Raw genomic sequence first — 19463 nt, forward strand, 5'->3', positions numbered from 1 at the left:
GAACCTGCTTATGCTTATAAACACACATTGACCGGTCACTTTAATAGGTACACCTTACTAGTACCGGGTTGGACCCCCTTTTACTTTCAGAACTTTCAGAATGTTGGTCCATAATGACATGATAGCATCACGCAGTTGTTGCAGATTTGTCTGCTGCACATCCATGATGTGAATCTCCCATTCCACCACATCCCAAAGGTGCTCTATTGGATTGAGATCTGGTGATTGTGGAGGCCATTTGAGTACAGTGAACTCAAAGTGTCATGTTCAAGAAACCAGTCTGTGATGATTCACGCTTTATGACATGGTGCGTTATCCTGCTGGAAATAGCCATCAGAAAATGGTTACACTGTGGTCATAGAGGGATGTAAACGGTCAGCAAAAATACTCAGGTAGGCTGTGGCATTGACTCGATGCTCAATTGGTAATAATATTCCCCACACTATTACACCACCACCACCAGCAGTTGCTGAACCGTTGATACAAGGCAGGATGGATCCACGCTTTCATGTTGTTGATGCCAAATTCTGACCCTACCATCCGAATGTTGCAGCAGAAATCGAGACTCATCATACCAGGCAATGTTTTTCCAATCTTCTATTGTCCAATGTTGGTGAGCCTGTGGGAATTGTAGCCTGTTTCCTGTTCTTAGCTGAAAGGAGTGGCACCCAGTGTGGTCTTCTGCTGCTGTAGCTACTCCGTCTCAAGGTCGGTTGTAACGAGTGGCTATTTGAGTTACTGTTGCCTTTTCATCAGCTCAAACCAGTCTGGCCATTCTCCTCTGATGTCTGGCATCAACAAGGCATTTGTGGCCACAGAACTGCTGCTCATTGGATATTTTCTCTTTTTCGGACTCCATAGACTCTAGAGATCGTTGTGCATGAAAATCCCAGTAGATCAGCAGTTTCTGAAATACTCCGACCAGCCCGTCAGCCACTAACAACCATGCCAATTTCATAGTCGCTTGAATCACCTTTCTTCCCCATTCTGATGCTCGGTTGAGTGTGATTAGCTTATTAGAATTCAATGAACAGGCGTTAACGAGCAGTGGGTGTACCTAATAAAGTGGCCGGTGAGTGTATGTATATGAAGTAATGCATACATTGATTAATTATTAATACAGTGTTAAAAGCATGTGCTAAATGCCAATATTGACAGTGCTTAGTTTTCTTTGCTTAATTGTTGAGATTTAAATGAAATGAGGTTTAATATATTTAAATTGAGATTTAAATGTATTTATGAATGTTTTGGAAAGTAGTCCACAGGAATTTCGAAAACTTGCATTGATTTAGTATTGCTTATTCATTGATTAAGTTTGTATTTGTAATTGTTAAGATTGTATTTTTCTTATTTTTAGATGGTGAAGGCTGGTTTATCTGCCAGCTCTCTGTTGGACAGAGGAGTTCATTTGATGGGTGACATAAACAGGTAATGTGAGACATAATAAATCAGCAGTGCTGCTTTCAGTGTCATTCAGCAGGATTAATACAAGCATGCATTTACATCTGCAGCACACCTTACACACCTCTTGATAAGCGGGCGATGGACAACACTGATGAGGACACGGTGACAGAGGACTGGACCGTCGATCAGCCTCTTGCTCAGACCAGAACCACAGCCATCGTTGAGGTTAAAGGGGCCGTCAATGTGGTCCTGACGCCTTTAGTAGTTGAAGCACTGGACAGGTCAGACATTACATCAGCTCTCACATCAGCCAACCAAATGTGCTTCAAGACCCGGTTTTTTAGTAATTGTATGTTTAATAATAATATTATATAATCCGAAAGAAAGTTGAAAGTAGTTGAACAGCTAATTATTCAGTATTTTTAAAGATGTGACTGAACATTTTTTGTTCGCATGTATTATTTCCTCTCTTTATGCTTTTTTTTACTGTTTTTCATTTCTTGTAGATCATTTGTCTTGCTTGATTTGGTTTTTATTGTTTTTTCTTTTTGTTTTGTTTTTTTGCTTTTGCTTTGAATTGCTTTTAGATGTTTTGTTGCTTTTTGTTTCATGCATTTCTTTATTTTGTTTCTTCATTTTTTTCTTCATTTTATTTATTTTTATTTATTTATTTATTTTTATTTTATTTCGTTTTATTTAATTTGATGTAATTTAATTTTATTTTGTTGTTTTATTATTATTTTAAAGTTTATTTTATGTTGTTTTATATTTCGTTTTTTTTATTTTTTGCTTATTTTTGTTATGTTGTTTTATATTTTGTTTAGTTTAATATTATTATTATTATTATTATTATTATTTATTATTTATTTTTTAAATAAATATATATATATATATATTGTTTTGTTTTATTTTATTTAAAAATTTTTTGTTTATTTTGTATTTTTTATTTTTGTATTTGTTTTGTTTTATTTTATTTTAGAATTTTATGTTATTTTAAATATATATATTTTTTGTTTTTTTGTTTTGATTTGTTATTATTATTATATTTTTTTTCCTTTTTAATGTTTTTTATATTCTATTTTTTTTATTTTGTTTTTGTTTTGTTTTATTATTTTTATTTTATGTTATTTTATTATTTTGTTTTTTTATTTTATTTTTTTACTTTTTTTTGTTTTATTGTTTTTATTATTACATTTTTTGTACAATTTTAGGTTTTGTTTTTCATTTTATAATTTTTATTTTATGTTATATTATTTATTTTTTTATTTTGTTTAGTTTTTTATATTTGTTTTGTTCTGTTTTGTTTTATTTTTTATTTTTTATTTTTTTTTTTTTTTAAGTTTATTTTGTTATTTTATATTTATTTTTAGTTTTTGTTTTATTTTATATATTTTTTTATTTTATGGTATTTAATATTATGTTATGTTTTGTTTTTTAATTTTATTTTTGCTTTGACTTGTTTTGTATTATTATTATTATTATATTATAATATTATTTATTATTATATTATTGTTATTTAATTCAATTTAATTTTAGTTTAGTTAAGTTTATTTCAAAGTAGAAAGCTAATCTCCTAATATTTAGAAAAGCATCAAAACAGCCCTTCAAGGTATTATGCTCAAACATAAAATGTCTCTGCAAAGAAACCCGTTCTCATCAACAGATTTATTGCCTTCTTTAATAAATGCCACAGCTTTTGTGAAGTCATCCTTCGTTGTTTGTACCAGGTACATTGAGTCCATGGTTCACTTTGCCAGTTTTCGCCACCCTTCATCAATCCTGGATGACCTGCATGGGAAAGTGCTCAATGAAGTGTATCAGATCAGCAAATCCACTGTCTCTGAGTCTGTAAGTGATCAATACCAACACACACAGGCGTGACAGCACACTTAGTCCTTAATGTGATCGTGACGAATGTGGTGTTTTCCAGAGCGCGGCCAAACCGGAGCACAAAATATCGAAGACCGAAGGAACCACCCCTGGGTCTCTGAGCACACCGCATGGACAAACCGACCTGTCAATCAAACCTGACAATGTCAAGATAAAGGGTTTGCAAGCTAATGTGACTGTCCCGAAGGTAACTGTTTGTGTATGTGTTTGTGTGTAAGAGAGAGAGAGAGAGAGAGAGAGAGAGGGAGATCTTGCCATGTAAAATTTAAGAAGGTGATTGTTTGTACATGTGTGTTTGCAGGTGAACCTCTGTGTGCTTCAGGCGTCTGTAGAAGAAGGTTCACCATCTAACAAAAGCATCACACACGTGTCTCTTGTGGCCTTGTGTTTTGACCGGATTGCGACTCAGCTGCGCATGAATAGGTAATTGCAAACGATTCCCCTTATATTATCTTATGTTTTTATTATAGTTATTATGTTTTATAGTATATTAACCCCAATTCTGGAAAAGTTTTGTAAAATAATGTAAATTTGAATGTTTTATTGATTCGTTCTTTTTCTTCTTTATTCAGTTAATAGTGCTGTCAAACAATTAATCGTGATTAATCACATCTAGGATAAAAGTTTGTATTTACGTACAATATTCACGTGTATTGCGTTTATATGTATAAATGCCCACACATACTGTGCCTAAAATACAGAAATATACAAAAGTAATGCATTTACATATACTGTATATTTATATATATTTCTATATAATTTGAATAATATAAATATTTGGGTCACACTGTACAATAAAGTTTTATTAGTTCATATATTTACTTACATGAGTACAGCATTTATTAATCATAGTTCAACATTTTCTAATGTATTATTAAAATTCAATTCATGCTTGTTATCTTTAGTTAATGCACAGTGAGTTAACATGAATTAACAATGAACAACTCTATTCTCAGTAACTAATGTAATTAACATGAACAATACTGTAATGTATTTTTCATTGTTTGTTTGTGTCAGTAAATGCGTTCGCTAACGTAACTAATGAAACCTTATTGTAAAGTTTTAACAAATATTTTTTATATAAATATAAACAAGCATTTTTACAGTATAGTTATGCATTTATTTATATACACAAAAAGATTCACAGTACGCATAAATATATATTTTTAATGTTAACTTTTATTTTATGATGTGATTAATTGTGATTAATCGTTTGACAGCTCTATAATTGACCAAAGTACAAAGAAAAGATGTATCACTGACCAAATTCTCCTAATATAAAATTTCATATTTGATTTCAATGGTTGCAATGCACAAAGTTTGGGCAGAGACATGTTAAATATAATTGTGTCATTGATAATATTATGATCTAATTAAAGAGAAAGGTGCAGTAATCTGAAAATTATTTAGTTTTTTTTAATGATGTGGCTGAAATACTGTTTTTAAAATTATTCGTCTTATTTCCTGTGCTTTTTTTCCCTTTTAGATTATTTGTTTTGCTCGTCTTGTTTTTTTTTTTTCGCTTTTAAATTTTTCTATTTCTATTTTTTTTTACTTTAATTTTTTATTTTTTTTGCTTTACTTGAATTGTTTAAATTGAATTGAATTGTAAAAGAAAAACAAAGTTTGGGCAGAGGCATGTTTACTGCAACATCATCTTTTTCTTCATATTACACGTGTTTATTTTTGGAATATTGAGGGTACTAGTAATAAAATTAACATTAAGACTTTTGCCCAGCTGCATTTCTTGATGCAGCAGCAGACGTGATGAGATTTTTCATGCATTGCGATTTTCGAGGGCTGCAATGCATATTCAAATGAGGTTCCTGCACTGATTATATACTTTACAATATCTAACATGTTAGTTGTTGAAATTATTTATATTTATTTTCGATTTTTTGCATTAAAGAGATAGTTCACCCAAATATTAAATGAAAATGTAGTTGTCGTTTACCCTTGACTGTTCCACCAGTAAACCAGTTGAAATTATTTATTCTTCTGTTGAACAAAAAAGAAGATATTTTGAAGTATGTTGGAAGCTGGTAACCATTGACTTGAAGAATAGAAGTCAATGGTTACAGGTTCTCAACATTCTTCAAATTATCTTCTTTGTGTTTGATAAAACAAATTTAAAAAATGGTTTGGAACAAGTCAAGGGTGAGTAAAGGATGACAGAAGTTTCATTTGTGAGACTTCACTAACTGTTCCTTTATGATATGTGACTTTTCATTTGTTTTACAATTCTCTGTGAGAAAAAATAATGAGCTGTGATCGAGCTTTGCTTGGAAAGCCTGAGATACTCCTTTTATACCCACCACAAAATCCTTTACATAATGTTAGTTCCCCTCCTATTGTAGGTTGTTTCATTCGGAGATTCTATAACCACTTTTATCTCTGTCTCGACTTTTTTGGAGCATGTTGCAACCGACAAACTCAAAAAATTCGATTATATTTTCAAAATACGTTCAAGTTATAAGTAGAAACACTGCAATATTTTCTTTCTACTTATGACGATATAAAAATGAAAGAGAACACGCATCTTGAATTTAATTGCAACATTTTCAGGATTTGTGTTGCACATTACTCCTTTTGAATATGTGATTTTGTTACTTTGTATTGCTCTGACTGTTAATGTGTGATGTTGTAGGGGTATAGTGGAGGACACCGAAAAACCCTCTGTTATGATGGAGAAGTTTTCATCTGCATCTAAAATGGCACCTCAGTCCAGCGGTTCTCTCCGTTCTACGCCGGGATCGAGAAGGCAAAGAGATTGCAGCCAGACTCAACATACACCGCATACCACAGCCAACTCCGTGGCCTGGACTCATCAGGTATCACGCATACACTCAGATTTATACCCATATGTATGTTTCTCACACCTGCAGTCTGTGATATAGCTGTTTTGAGAATGTTGAGGGTCTACTTTTTCAAAATGCATGATAATTGGAGCGATTGTGAAACAAGTAAATTCAGTCCTACTTGGTTCACAAACCTATGTAGCTAAAGCTATGATATATTCTTCAATGGCTTCCCACAAATAACACCTACTTTAACATGAATAGATGGAAAAGTTTTGTTGATATGTTGAGAATACACTTTTTGGCACTAGATTAGGCATAAATTAATATAAAAAAACTTGTTGTGACTTTGTGTTCTTGTCTACGAGAGCTGAAGAATGTTTTAAAGCTGAAATTCATTGTAAACCAAGTGAAGATCTTGCAGACTAAAATTTAGAGCTGCTAAAATAGCTCCGTGGTGCGCTTTATAATGGCCCCCAGGAAGATTTAATTGAAGAATTAATTGTGTTGTGATATATTAGAACATTTTTTAAATGCTTTTTGGAGTATAATTATATCCATATTTATGCAATATTTGTATTACAGATATTGGAGCTTGTGCTATCACTGCCATTCCTTTTGAGAAGTCCAAGGTCCTCTTCAGCTTGGAGGAAATTGATGACTTCGTGTTGGTGGATGAGACTGAGCCCTCCATCTCCACTGAACACATGCCGGAACACACTCCTGACCATTCTCGCTTGGGGACCAGTCCTGAGAAATGGGGATGGATTAATGTTTGAATGTGGGATCGAGAACCTCACTGTCAAAGGTATCACACTCAAGAAAACGATCAAATTACTTCAGCTGGTATAAAAGTGGTTATTAAACTGAGAAATCAAAACTCCTTTTATATTTTGCCATATTTGAGGTCGTTGTTCGGTACAAACGTCTTGTAAGTCTCAGATCTCAAATCTTCTTGTTTGTCTAAAAATAGCTTGTATTGAAGCCAGTCTGCCAAAAGCGACAGGTTGTGAATTTGCTTCTTTAGTATGTAATAGTCTGGGTTAACTCCGCCTTTACAGAGATCACCATCCACTTCTACTCTTTTTATTTATTTATTTATTTTATTTTATTTGTTTATTTTTTTCTTTTGCTCTGCTAACGCAAAACGTTTCTATACTTGTTGAAGGTTTTAAAACTTTCATTTGTCAAGAGAATATCATTTAACAATTCATTTAGTTTTACCTTAGAGCAGTTTTCTTCAGGAAGGTATTAAGTGTCTTAATCTTTTCATAAGTACTTTCAACAGAAATCACAGCAGCGTCCATCCACACTTTAAAAACACATGCATCAATTTGCACAACTGTCCTTTAGCATTTGAAAAATGGTTAAATGTGCAAAACTTTTAACCAATCACACGAGAGGGCTTTTTCAGCATCTGCCTCAACAATAGACCCTTTTTCACTTGACATCGGTATCTTAATCCTCAAAGGTTTTTAACATTTTGATTAAAAAAAACTTACCAAAAAAACAGAAAACGCTTAATGAGGTCTTTCTAATGTTGTGTCTATACAAAATTTGATTTTGTATCTGTTCTGGCTTACTCATCTGCCTCACACTTTTCTGGGGTCATTAATAGTTTTTTCCTTAGTTATTATTTACAAAATTCTGTTATAAAAAAAAAATAATTATTTGCATTCACTGTTCTCCAAGTTACCCAACTATGATGACTTCCACTGCAGAGAAGAGAACCCACAATTTGCAAAGAGGGAAGTTCTTTTATAAACGTGATTAGGGTGCTTTCACACCCTAAACATTTTTTAAAACCTAGGCAAATTTGCCCTTTAGGAGGTCGTTCTTTTGGACACAATGTAAACCCCGCAATCAGTGCTCAGGATCCGCACCAAACAATCAGTCTGATATCGCTTTGAACAAGGTGGGCCTCGTCCTTGGTTGGAACAAACTCTGGCGAGCGGATGATTGTCGTAAGCAGGGTGTCCGCGAGATCTTAAAGTATTAAAATTGATATAAATCATTAGGAGAAAATTAGGGGCCCTTAAAAGGTATTAAAAAGTCTAATCGCGTCTTTACAAGAGGACTTCATTTTGTTCAAAAGGCGTTGTCCAAAGTGTTTGACTCCAAAAAAGCATAAATATATTTGTTTTCCTCCTAATATTAACAACGGCATGCTCGATCCCGCGATTAGTTTGGACCGAGGTGCGTCTGGCCAAGCTCCTTAGTCCAGGTGATGTTCCTTATGTGCGACAAACGCGGGAAGGTGATGTCTCCGCATGTATTGGAACCAATAGAGCGAAACAGACGGCAAATGGGACAATGCAAGTTTGCATACTCCTGGTTGGAGAAAACGAGTTTAAACAGGCGCTTGATAACAACCACGTAATTTATGCTTTAAGCTTTGTTTCTTCCGAGCTTAATTGAGTTCTGTTGCATGGCTGTGCTCCATTGATTTATTTAACTACAACTGTTTACTAACAACTGTTTATCAAGTTAAAAGTTTGATGCTGATTAGAACTTAAAGTGGCGATGAGTTCTAAAAATATTCTAAGAGGGTCTTTAAAAAGTCTTAAAAAACGTATTAAAATTTCCTTTAGGATTCCTGCATATACCCTGTTTAGAAAGCAATACGACCAACAACTAACGGAGCAGCTATATCACAGTGTATTATGGTTATGTAATAGCCATATAATTATGAGTAGGATAGGATGTCATTGCTACTGGTAAATGTGCGTTTCATGTCGTGCGTTCATGTCGAAAATGAAAGTGAAAGCATGCTGAACTATTAACCAGAGATGTTTATCCATTAGGACAATTGACCAAAATTACTATCTGGTATTTTTTACATATTTTGACCTTATAATATTTTGTATTAGGCCTATTGTTTTGTTCATTTCTGCATTGACACCTAGAAAGAAAGATCAATATTGATCTGCTTCATGATCTGGCTTCAGTCTTGCTTCATCTGTTATTTCTCTCTATAATGTAAAGCCTATAATGCATAATTCTAGCTGTTTTTAGGCTCATAATTAATAATGAAAACAAAAGTTATTAAATGTCTTATTCTTATTTTAAAATAACTAATTAAACATCATTAAAAAATGATGGGCAAAGATTGAACGATTAATAGATTAATAGGTTTTTACAAGCCTCGACAACTAAAGTGAGGCTATGTATTTGAGAAAGTCTTACCTCTCTGATTTATATTTGGTGAAGATGTCTGTGAGTGTCACCATTCCAAATTAAAGCACACCTTTTCCCTTGTAATGTCTTATTGCCCATCATCATAATTTAAAAAAATGACAGCTGTACAGAATTTGTGAAACTTTGAAAAATAAACCGTGGAACTCTGCCCAATGTGAGAAGAGTTTACTCAAATGTGACTTGTTTGAACTATTTTGGTCCGTTTAGAAACTTTGTAAAAGCAAACCACACAAAGAACAAAAAGCAGCATTGTAACAATTTTAATTCCTTTTTCAGAACAAAACAATCTATAGGTGTGAAAGCACAATAAAACAGAATAGAACATATCCTATTCTAAATTAAATGTCCACATATCCTATTCCAAATAAGTGTTTTTTTAATGTAAAAATTATGATGACATTATACAGTAAGTGGCCTACAATATAGAACAGTACAAATAAAACAAAAGGCAGTTTATGACAAACATTAGGTTTTCATTTTCGTTTAAAAAAATGTTTATCCTTCACAGCTCGAAAACGTTTAGTTGAGAGTACAATTCTATCAGTACTAGATTACGGTGATATACTTTATATGCACGCACCTCTGAATGTTTGTAAAAAATTGGATATTGTTTATCATAGTGCCTTAAGATTTGTCACTGGTTCAAGTACGCGCACACATCACTGTAGTTTATATAAAATGACAGAATGGACCTCATTACAGTTAAGGAGAAAACAACATGTTTAGTTTCATTTTTAAAGCTTTAGTTTGTAAATTAACACAGTATATATCAAATTTGTTGGAGTACTGTTCAAATACTTACAATACCAGATTAGCAGATATACTGTTACTTAAGATGCCATTCACACAGAGTTAGGTCGATCTGCATTCCCTAAGTGTGCTCTAAATCTATGGAATGAGCTTCAAGGTACCTGTATACTACATATGAAATCCGTACCATCCTGTCGCTATATTAAAAATATTTTAAAGACAGTCCGTTTAGAACAATGCACGTTTTAACAATTGACTATGGTTTATAACTATTTTTTGTGTGTCTATGTGTTGTGACATGTTATTTATTATTATTATCATCAAATTTATTGATTTATTTATTAGTTTATTTCTTTGATTGATTACTCTCTCTCTCTCTCTCTCTCTCATCTCTCTCTCTCTCTCTCTCTCTCTCTCTCTCTCTCTATATCTATATATCTATATATCTATATTATATATATATATATATATATATATCTATATATATATATAATAATTTTGTCCTATGCTGCTTGTCTTGACAGGACTCCCTTGTAGAAGAGATATTGTATCTCAATGGGATATTCCAGGTTAAACAATTAAATAAATAAATAAATAATTGACCACTTTTTATTGTATTTGTTTTTGTGCAGTCTACAAAAAGTACCACGATATCAATAAATAACACTTATAATAACTAAGGGTAAACAAGAACATTTAAAAACCCTCAGTCTCCCATTCCACCCTCAAGGAGGAGAATTACAAAAAATACATAATATATTTAAAAAAAAACCAATAAAACACACACAACAACATTAGCACATACAACAACTGTCAAAGCAACTAAATAAATATACATAAAATATAAATAACACACGCACACATTAATAAAAAGGGCAGAGATCGTTCTTGAAAAAAAATAAATCATATAAATCAGCAAAGAGGTGTCTTGTATTCTTGACAAAATTAATTAGAGCATCCCAGTTTTTATAAAATTTTTCAGTGGAACCTCTTATTGTAAACTTGTTTCAATATATAGAAAAGACATCAAATCTTCTAACCATGAGACAGTGGGAGGAGGTTTAGAAGACTATCAGTGTAATAAAATCCATCTCCGGGCTATCAGTGACGCAAAGGCTAGAACATTAGCATTCTTATTTGAAAGGTTATCCAACAAAGCACCAAAAATAGCAATCAAAGGGCATGGTTCAAGGGAAATGTTGAAAATTGTAGAAAAAGTATCAAAGAAAGACCTCCAAAAATGTTCCAACTTTGGACAAGAAAAAAAAAACACGTGGGTATGATCAGCAGGAGCCATAGAACACCTATTACAATAAACATCCATGCCTGGGAATAGCTTACTTAATTTGACATTCGTTAGGTGAATTTTATGGAGAACCTTAAATTGAATCAGACACAGTCTGGCACAGGAAGAAGAGGAATTAACCCTCTCAGCAGCCATTTCCCACTATTTCTGATCCAAACCAAGTCCAAGTTCTTTCTCCCATTGATGCTTAAACTAAGAAAGAGAGGGCAAAGTATAGGGAAGAATCAGATTGTATAAACTTGATATAGAGCTGTGATTCTGAATTGAGCATAAATGATCACTTTAAAGCAATTGTAAATGAAGATATGCGTGTCTTTCCTCAGGTGGGCGTCAGTCAGGAGCTGTTCTCTACAGTGCATTTGGGGTGATGGGTGGTGCTGACAGCGGCGTCAGGGATGGAGTCTCCAAATCAAACGATTCCAGCGGTTCTCAGACCGGAAGTGGCTACAGCACTGATGTATCCGATGATAACCTACCCAATGACGCACAGAGCCCTGCATCTGAACCTAACAACAATTCAGACTCTGACGAGCAGGTGTTCATATAATGTGCCTTCATAATTAATAATTTTTTTGAGTATTTGTTTCTTACACTGTTTGTCCCTCGTGCAGGATGAGGGAGTGGAGTCAGATGATCTGAAGAAGGATCTGCCGCTCCTGCCTCCTCCTCCAGACTCCAGCAGCATGAAGCTCACTATAAAGGAGATCTGGTTCAGTTTTGCTGCGCCGACCAACATTCGATCTCATGCTCCAGTTATGTCCAGGTACATCTGTAAATGCACACAGTTTCCTAATCATTGGCAATTTGTATTTTAGATTTTAGTAACATACAATCCTAAGAAACAGAATTTTAACTGACTTGTTTTAATTGCAGTTTTTAGAAGTGTTAATATTAAATTTTAGACCACAAAATACAGATGTTTAACTTCAGAAGAGTTATACATCAACAGGGGGAAAACGTTTTCTTGAGTAAATGCTTTAAATTACAATGTTTTTATTCAAAATAAATTCATCAGACCTTTTTTAGAATAAAACATTAATTTTACACATGCTCAATCTAGTAAATTCAGAGAAAATAATCATTTTAAGTAGTCCTCTGAAGTTGAGAGATAATATGGCTTAATAATAATTCATATTTCTTTATTTATCTATTACTTGTGTATTTTAAAGCAGAGTAACCATTCGTATACAGTGGTCCCCCGTTGTTCGCGGGAGTTACTTTCAAAAAATAACCTACAATAAGTGAAATTAATGAAGTAGTCAGCTTTATTTTTTACAATTATTATAGATGTTTTAAGGCTGTAAAACCCTTTACTACACACTTTATACACTTTCAGTGCTTCCCACTGGTTTACAAATATACTTGTGGTGGTAGCCGGTTTAACTTTTACCCATATCACATAAATAGTTAACTATATGTGACAAACAGAACATAATTAGATTTTTAACACAAGTTTAATTATTATATCTTTTAAACTTTTTTCTTTTTAATGGGTTAAAGTTAAAAATATCTGTTGAAATAAATCCACTATTTCTCTTTTATGCTATTCGGGAGCCATGTGCAGCAACTGACAGGTCATATCTGCTTCTCTCTATCTCTCATTCAAGTTTAGGTTGCTTTGTTGGCATGGCATTTAGTACAGTATTGCCAAAGCATTTTAGATGTGAATAAAATATGTGATATATTGACATCATCAAATTAATAAAATATAAAGCAAATGAGATATAAATGACAGAAAAAGGAATAAAAACAGGCAATATCTCTAAAAATTATAATAATTACAAGAATAAAATGTGTAGATTATTTAAATAAGACGAATGAGTTGATTACCTATTTCCAAGGGTGTACAAAATTTTTTCTAGCCAATTTAGATGTAATTTCATCCTCTCCTAGTATTTAGTAAAGTTTTTCTGAGTCGTTTATATTCAAAAATTAATTATTTAATGTGTCTCTCTCTCGTGGCTGTGCGCATAAAATTAACGACAGCTTAGAAAACAAAAACAAAACCAAATCCTGGACATTTTAATAGATTTAGAAACCCTGGCTGGACACAAAAAGATGCGGGTCTCTGTGGGTCTGCAAAGCACGTGAGACTGTCTGTGCATTGCCTTGCGCAAACAGAATGAGCAGTATGGAACAGGTAATGCAGAGAAGAGTTTCCACTACTTAATTGCTCGCGGATGTTTGTTTGTGTTGGCCGAATATTAAAAAAAGTGTAAAAGGATGATAATAATAGTAAAAAAAAAACATGTCACTAAATTTACTTGGTTGGCCCGCCCAAGTAAAGTCTATGCGTGGGAAGCACTGCACTTTTCTCAGACAGGTATTAACATTTTACACTTTTCTCTCTTGTTTAAACACTCTTAACGTATAAACCTTCATAGAAAAATAAGTCTAGTATTATAGAATGAAACCAAAGATCAAACCCGTTTGATCTTCGTTTATTTATTCCATAATAACACCCTACAGCCGCGTAACTTTTACCTTCCTTTAGCATGTCCAGAAGTCCAACTTTTTGTGCGATGGTTAGCATCTTCCTCTACTGCTACTACAGGTGCCTTTGACGATGCAGGACGTTTCCTCGACATTATGGGGAGAAAACTTGCAAGCGTACAGTACAGCACTTCAGAGTCACACTGCTAGCGATAGAAGATTTATGTAAATTTGGCAAGCTGAACGCGTTCTTTACTGTACAGGAGACACGACACAGAGGAGATTGATTTACAATAATCTACAGCCAATTATGACGCATGTAGAAAAAAAGCATGTCAAATCGTACGAAAAAATCCGCGAGGCTGTGAAAAGTGAACCGCGTTATAGCAAGTGACCACTGTATACAAGATTTTATCATTTTTAATAAGATGTAAACAAAATTTCAATATACAATTCTTTTACAGTTGTTTATATTACAGTAATCAAAAACACATGAGCTAATGTGCCCATTAACAAGAGTGAAACTAAATAAAATGACCACTTCTGCAAAAAAATGACCTGTTGGCCATAGTTGGCTGATTGGCCTACACCAGTAGATTGGCCTATAACATACACTGGATATCATCTCTACTTGGCTACAAAGCCTTTTATCTGCTTCAAAGGGAATTGTAGATCAGAGTTTGAGTGTGTAATGAGGTCTGTGTTGTCGAAATATGTCTTCAGGCAGCTCAATCTCTTGAGCACTGCGACCCCTGCAGTCGGTGCCTGGTTGGTTCCCATTGACCAGCTGAAATCCTCTCTCGAGAAACTGGACATGGAGGCCACGTTGCGAGTGTGTGCGGTCATGGGCTGCATAATGACCGAGGCTCTGGAGGTCAGACTTCTCAATACTGACACTGTTAGATGTTCCTGGATTGGAGCACAATGTACTTCAGCAGAATTGAGCACTTGGTTTAGCTGATAATGCGGTGTGTTGTGTGTGTGTGCTTTAATCCAACAGAAAAAGAGTATTCACATTCCGTTTCGCAGCAAGTATAACCGTGTTACAAAGCGAGCCCGGTATCTTCACGAAAACCCATCCTGCTTACTGTGTAATATTCTACATCGCTACCTGCAGCAGGCGGATTATAGCATCATTGAAGAGGCCACCATGGTAAGTTTGTTAGGCGTGTGTGTTTTCTTATAGACTGCAGTAATTAGGTTCTGGAGGGGAAAAATGATTCGTTGAAAACTACATTACCCATGATTCTGTAGAGAATATTCTATCAATTAAAGAGTTGCAGTTAGCTAAAGATTTTTTTAGCTCCGTCCACTCATATGAAGCACTGCAAATGACAGAATTGAGTTGGAATTCATATGCAGTTTTTGTTTTTTTGATTCCTCATCAAATTACTTTATATATGTTTTTATTTGCATATAAAGCTTAAGTGTCCACTTCATTATTGTTTCAATTAACTTTTGGGAAAATAAAATGTCAAAATATGGATGAAATAATGTTCCGTCGTCATTCAGCATAAAATATTTGTTTATGTAAGTGTGAAAGAACATTGTCATTCTGAACTGTAAATTTAAAAATATATTACATTACATGTGATCATTAAAATGTTTTAAATTTTGACTAACTTATTGCTGATAAATAGGTAAAACGTAGTGGTTTGAAGGATAATGGCATTAAGTATAAAGACTTAAATTGACCATCAGTTAGTATTTTAGGGCTTTACTTTGATTTCTAAACAGTGGTATAAAGAGTACTGAAAAATCACACTTAAGTAAGAGTACCATTACTTGCCTAAAAATGTAGTGTGAGTACAGTAAAAGTATCTGTTGTGAATATTAGTCAAAGTATGAGTAAAAAGTAGCCATTTCAAACATACTCGAGTATTACGCTGTAAAAAGCTGATGCATTTACATGTAATTTGTGGGTGTGTGTAAACGTAACATTCTGTAGTGCGTTTAGTTATTGCCCAGCAGGCACACAACATCATAAGACGTTAATATTAGGTTAGATTTAGGATTTGATGTCAGGTGACCAAAATTAAATGTCTAGCCAGCGTCTAAGGACAACATTATTTTGTCCAATAACAGTGGCAAAGACGTTGATATTTGGTTGATTTTAGGTTGTTAGAAAGTGACCCAAATCCAACGCTGAGCCAATATCTTAAACGAACGTCATATTGATGTCAAATACTGACATTTATTCATCAGGTATGGCATCCAAAATCCAATATCTGATAGACGTCATAGTGATAACGTCCATACAACGTGAAGCTGTAACATCAGTAAACGTTGATTTTAGGTTGTCCGTTGGACATTGATGTCAGCCTGACAATGGGTTCTCATGTCAACCCGATTTTTATTTCCAAACAAAGTGCAACATCCCCATGGCGTTGGGGTACAACATCAATCTGACGTCATGTTGGCACCTTGTGCCTGCTGGGTGTTTAAGGCCATTTCGGTCATCATACAGTAAACATCTGTCATCTTCTCATCAGTGACATGCATCTAAACAGTCTCTGGGTCAATGCATGTAAACATTTTGGACATCTTCTTGGACACTTTTAACAGTTCCAAATAGTTTGCTGCAATTATAAAGTGCCCATCTCCTGAGGTAGTTCATTATGAGGCAATTTACTTTCTATGTGTGATTTGATTGGACAGGAATCACAGGACTGATTTTTCTAATCCCCATAGACGGGAAAAAAATTAAGTAGTAACTGCAGGTTAAAGGAGAGTAGTGGAGTAAAAGTACTGATACTGCACTAAAAATTTACACAAGGGAAAGTAAAAGTACACATCTTTAAAACTACTTAGAAAATGGCAATTTCTGAGAAAAACTTCTCAATTTCAGTAGTTTGAGTATTTGTAATTTGTTACTTTACACTACTGTTCTTACATAGTCTTTTAATATTTAATCAAATTATTCTTGTTCTGAATATATCTGACAAAAACAAACGTTGGTATATAATCTACTGTTACACTGTAAAACATTTAAGTGGGTTTCTTCTGTAAATTACAGTAAAAGTGTAGTCTACTGTAAATCTTACTTACTCCCATGGTCATTTATATCGATGTTGATATTTAGCTGCAGCATGTTGGTGTTTCATAACATCTAGATTTTTATGAGGTGGGTTGTTAGCCCAACGCTCAACCATATCGTATTTTTGTAACGTATTCATTCAAATTAGCTTAAAATATGTATTTGTATACATTTCTATGAAAAGAACCAACATTCAATGAATAGGTCTGTTTCTCCAACAATATATATTTTTCCCCATTTGCATTATTTATGGGATTGTATTCCCTTACCAAAGCTGCTTTTTTGTTTATTTATTAATTTTTTTTCAATTGTGAAATTTGTTGTTATTGATATTTTGGCCCCAAATAAAAAGTTTCTGGTGTTGTGATTCACCAAGAAGACAGTAGGGCATATGCAGAGCTAGTGTTTCTTCCCATACAGATACACAATGGTTAATGTGACTTTCAATTTTACAGTTCCTTTTAAAGCATCGATGTCGTGATGTTATTACAATATAATCAGTTAAGTTGACTTTAGCATTAATTTGGTTATTGAAACGTAAACCGAGATGAAAAGTCGTTTACTCAAACGTGTCGTCAGGATCAGCAGGCTAGCGCAGAAACCCTATTGGAAATATTGAAGTAAAATCTATTTAAATGCTGTAAAGACATGGCATTGAAAATTTTTATTTAATGCAGTGCTTCTTGTACTTTTTGTGACCCACTTTATAGAGTATATCATTTAGGCAGTGAAGATTGTTAATTTTTAAAGAAAACCAACATTAAGCGTGCTGATTTTGTAATGGCATACAGTCGAAGACTATAGAATACACAAGACCTATCACTCGTATACTATGGCGAATGAATCCCGCCTTCTAGTAGAGGAGCCAATCAGCGATTGCTATATGGGTAATAAAGCCTGCCTTCTAGTACAGTAGCCAATCAGCGATCACTATAGAATGACAATTCTCCGGTGGAGGGGCTCTGACCAGAAGTGAGTTTCTACAGATTTTGTGTGATACGAACATTTAGAAATTAATCTAAATAGACAGTTGTTGTTTAATTCTATTGGTTATTCGTAACATGAAATGTAATCCTAAGCCTGGCAAGTTGTTTTGGAGAATTTGATGTTTCCCCATTCAAACAGAATGACCGAGCATAATGCCTGAGAGGTGTTTCAAAGATGGCCACCGAGTGAAATGACTCACCTTAAAAGGACTAACAAAGACTTGAGGACTCTTAAAATCTTTACAGTAAAATATGAATGGGAAAAAAATACATTTGAAACTAGAGTCTCTGAAAAAGTGGTGAGGTAAATCACTCTATACAATTGCAATTTTCTGATTGGTTGATTCTCCTTACATAACCTCCAGATTCAGAGCAACTTCTTCATGACTGTTGTAGTTAATGACAATATGAAAAATGTAGTGCAATAAATTCATGTGTGTCTGTAACTAACTGTAATAGTGGAATAAAAATTAATTTGGGGTGCATTACTCATTAAATATTCTTTACTAAACTGTAACTGCTTATTCATTTTCATCTTGTCAGAATGATGGACTGCCTGCTCTGGTGACCCTGAGGAAAGGTTTGGTGGCACTTGCTCGTCAGTGGATGAAATTCATCGTTGTGACTCAGGGCTTTAAGGCGGTTGGTTTGCCACAGCAGCTTCCTAAACCCAAAGAGCAGGAGCCCGTGGAGCCTGTACAGACCCCGGGCCTGGACTGTGGAGCCGCCTTGCAGAGTGACACCAGTGCTGATGGAGCAGAGTTTGAGTTTGATGCTGGTAATTCAATCAAAACTTTACATCCTTTCACTGACACAAACAGATTTAAAGTGCCACTAGTATGCATTTTAAAGGTTTCTAATTCAGTTTTGGAAGTCTTCTACAATACGTTTACATACAAAAACACATAAAACATAAAAAAAAATTATCAGATCAGTCGATATTTATGATGTCAAATCTCTGTTTTATCCAAATTTCAAGTAAATGGGGATTTTACTCCTATGTGAAAGTTGTAGAAGCAACTTTAAATTTCTCAGAATATGACAAACACACATTAGACATGAACATTTTACAAATTTGAGTATCTGAGTATTTATAGCAATAAATATTTATAAAACTTAGCATTTTTGGCAGCCTACTGTAAATCCATGGCTATATCAGTAGAATAGCCTTTTTTATTGGATTATTCATGGCACAGTGTTTCATCTGTTTGTCAGATCCATTGAAAATTGTCAGCACTGTTTCATCTGCCTTCAAACTAAATCACAGAGTCATTTGTGTTCTTTGCTCTTTCGTGTGCTTCTTTTTGTAAAATGCAATTTTGTATTATCATCAAACCAGAAGTACAGAGTTCCAAGATTTAACAGTCAAATTAAAACTCTCCTTTGTTCATCAGGCAATATTAAAGCTAAATAAGACACTTCATTCTAAATAAACCAGATGTTTGTTTATTTTTTATGTCACACTCTGTAATTGAAGTGTTACGAATGTTCTCTTGAGGTGTTTTTGATTCAAGTGTGTCTAATATTGATCGTCAATACTGTTTCACAAAAAAATTCAGACTTGTCTGACAATAAATTCTGCATTATATGTATCTATTGATTACCACATCAGCTCTTTTCAGTCTTTTCTAAACACCTCCTTTTTGAGGCCCTACTGTGCT

The 19463-nt window shown here is 33.8% G+C and overlaps 1 protein-coding gene across 1 annotated transcript in view; it reads left to right on the forward strand.

Annotated features, from left to right (window-relative positions):
* Positions 1–19463, forward strand: part of kiaa1109 (KIAA1109 ortholog) — a 213017-nt gene that overhangs the window by 104769 nt on the left and 88785 nt on the right. The window contains 15 exon segments of the mRNA XM_056470418.1: positions 1358–1428; positions 1512–1685; positions 3132–3252; positions 3335–3481; positions 3596–3717; positions 5942–6049; positions 6051–6093; positions 6095–6125; positions 6678–6862; positions 6864–6900; positions 11670–11881; positions 11958–12109; positions 14503–14653; positions 14780–14932; positions 18346–18580. Coding sequence (XP_056326393.1) covers positions 1358–1428; positions 1512–1685; positions 3132–3252; positions 3335–3481; positions 3596–3717; positions 5942–6049; positions 6051–6093; positions 6095–6125; positions 6678–6862; positions 6864–6900; positions 11670–11881; positions 11958–12109; positions 14503–14653; positions 14780–14932; positions 18346–18580 — 1942 coding nt within the window.

The sequence above is a fragment of the Danio aesculapii genome, chromosome 13 (assembly GCF_903798145.1).
Source record: "Danio aesculapii chromosome 13, fDanAes4.1, whole genome shotgun sequence".
NCBI lineage: Eukaryota > Metazoa > Chordata > Actinopteri > Cypriniformes > Danionidae > Danio > Danio aesculapii.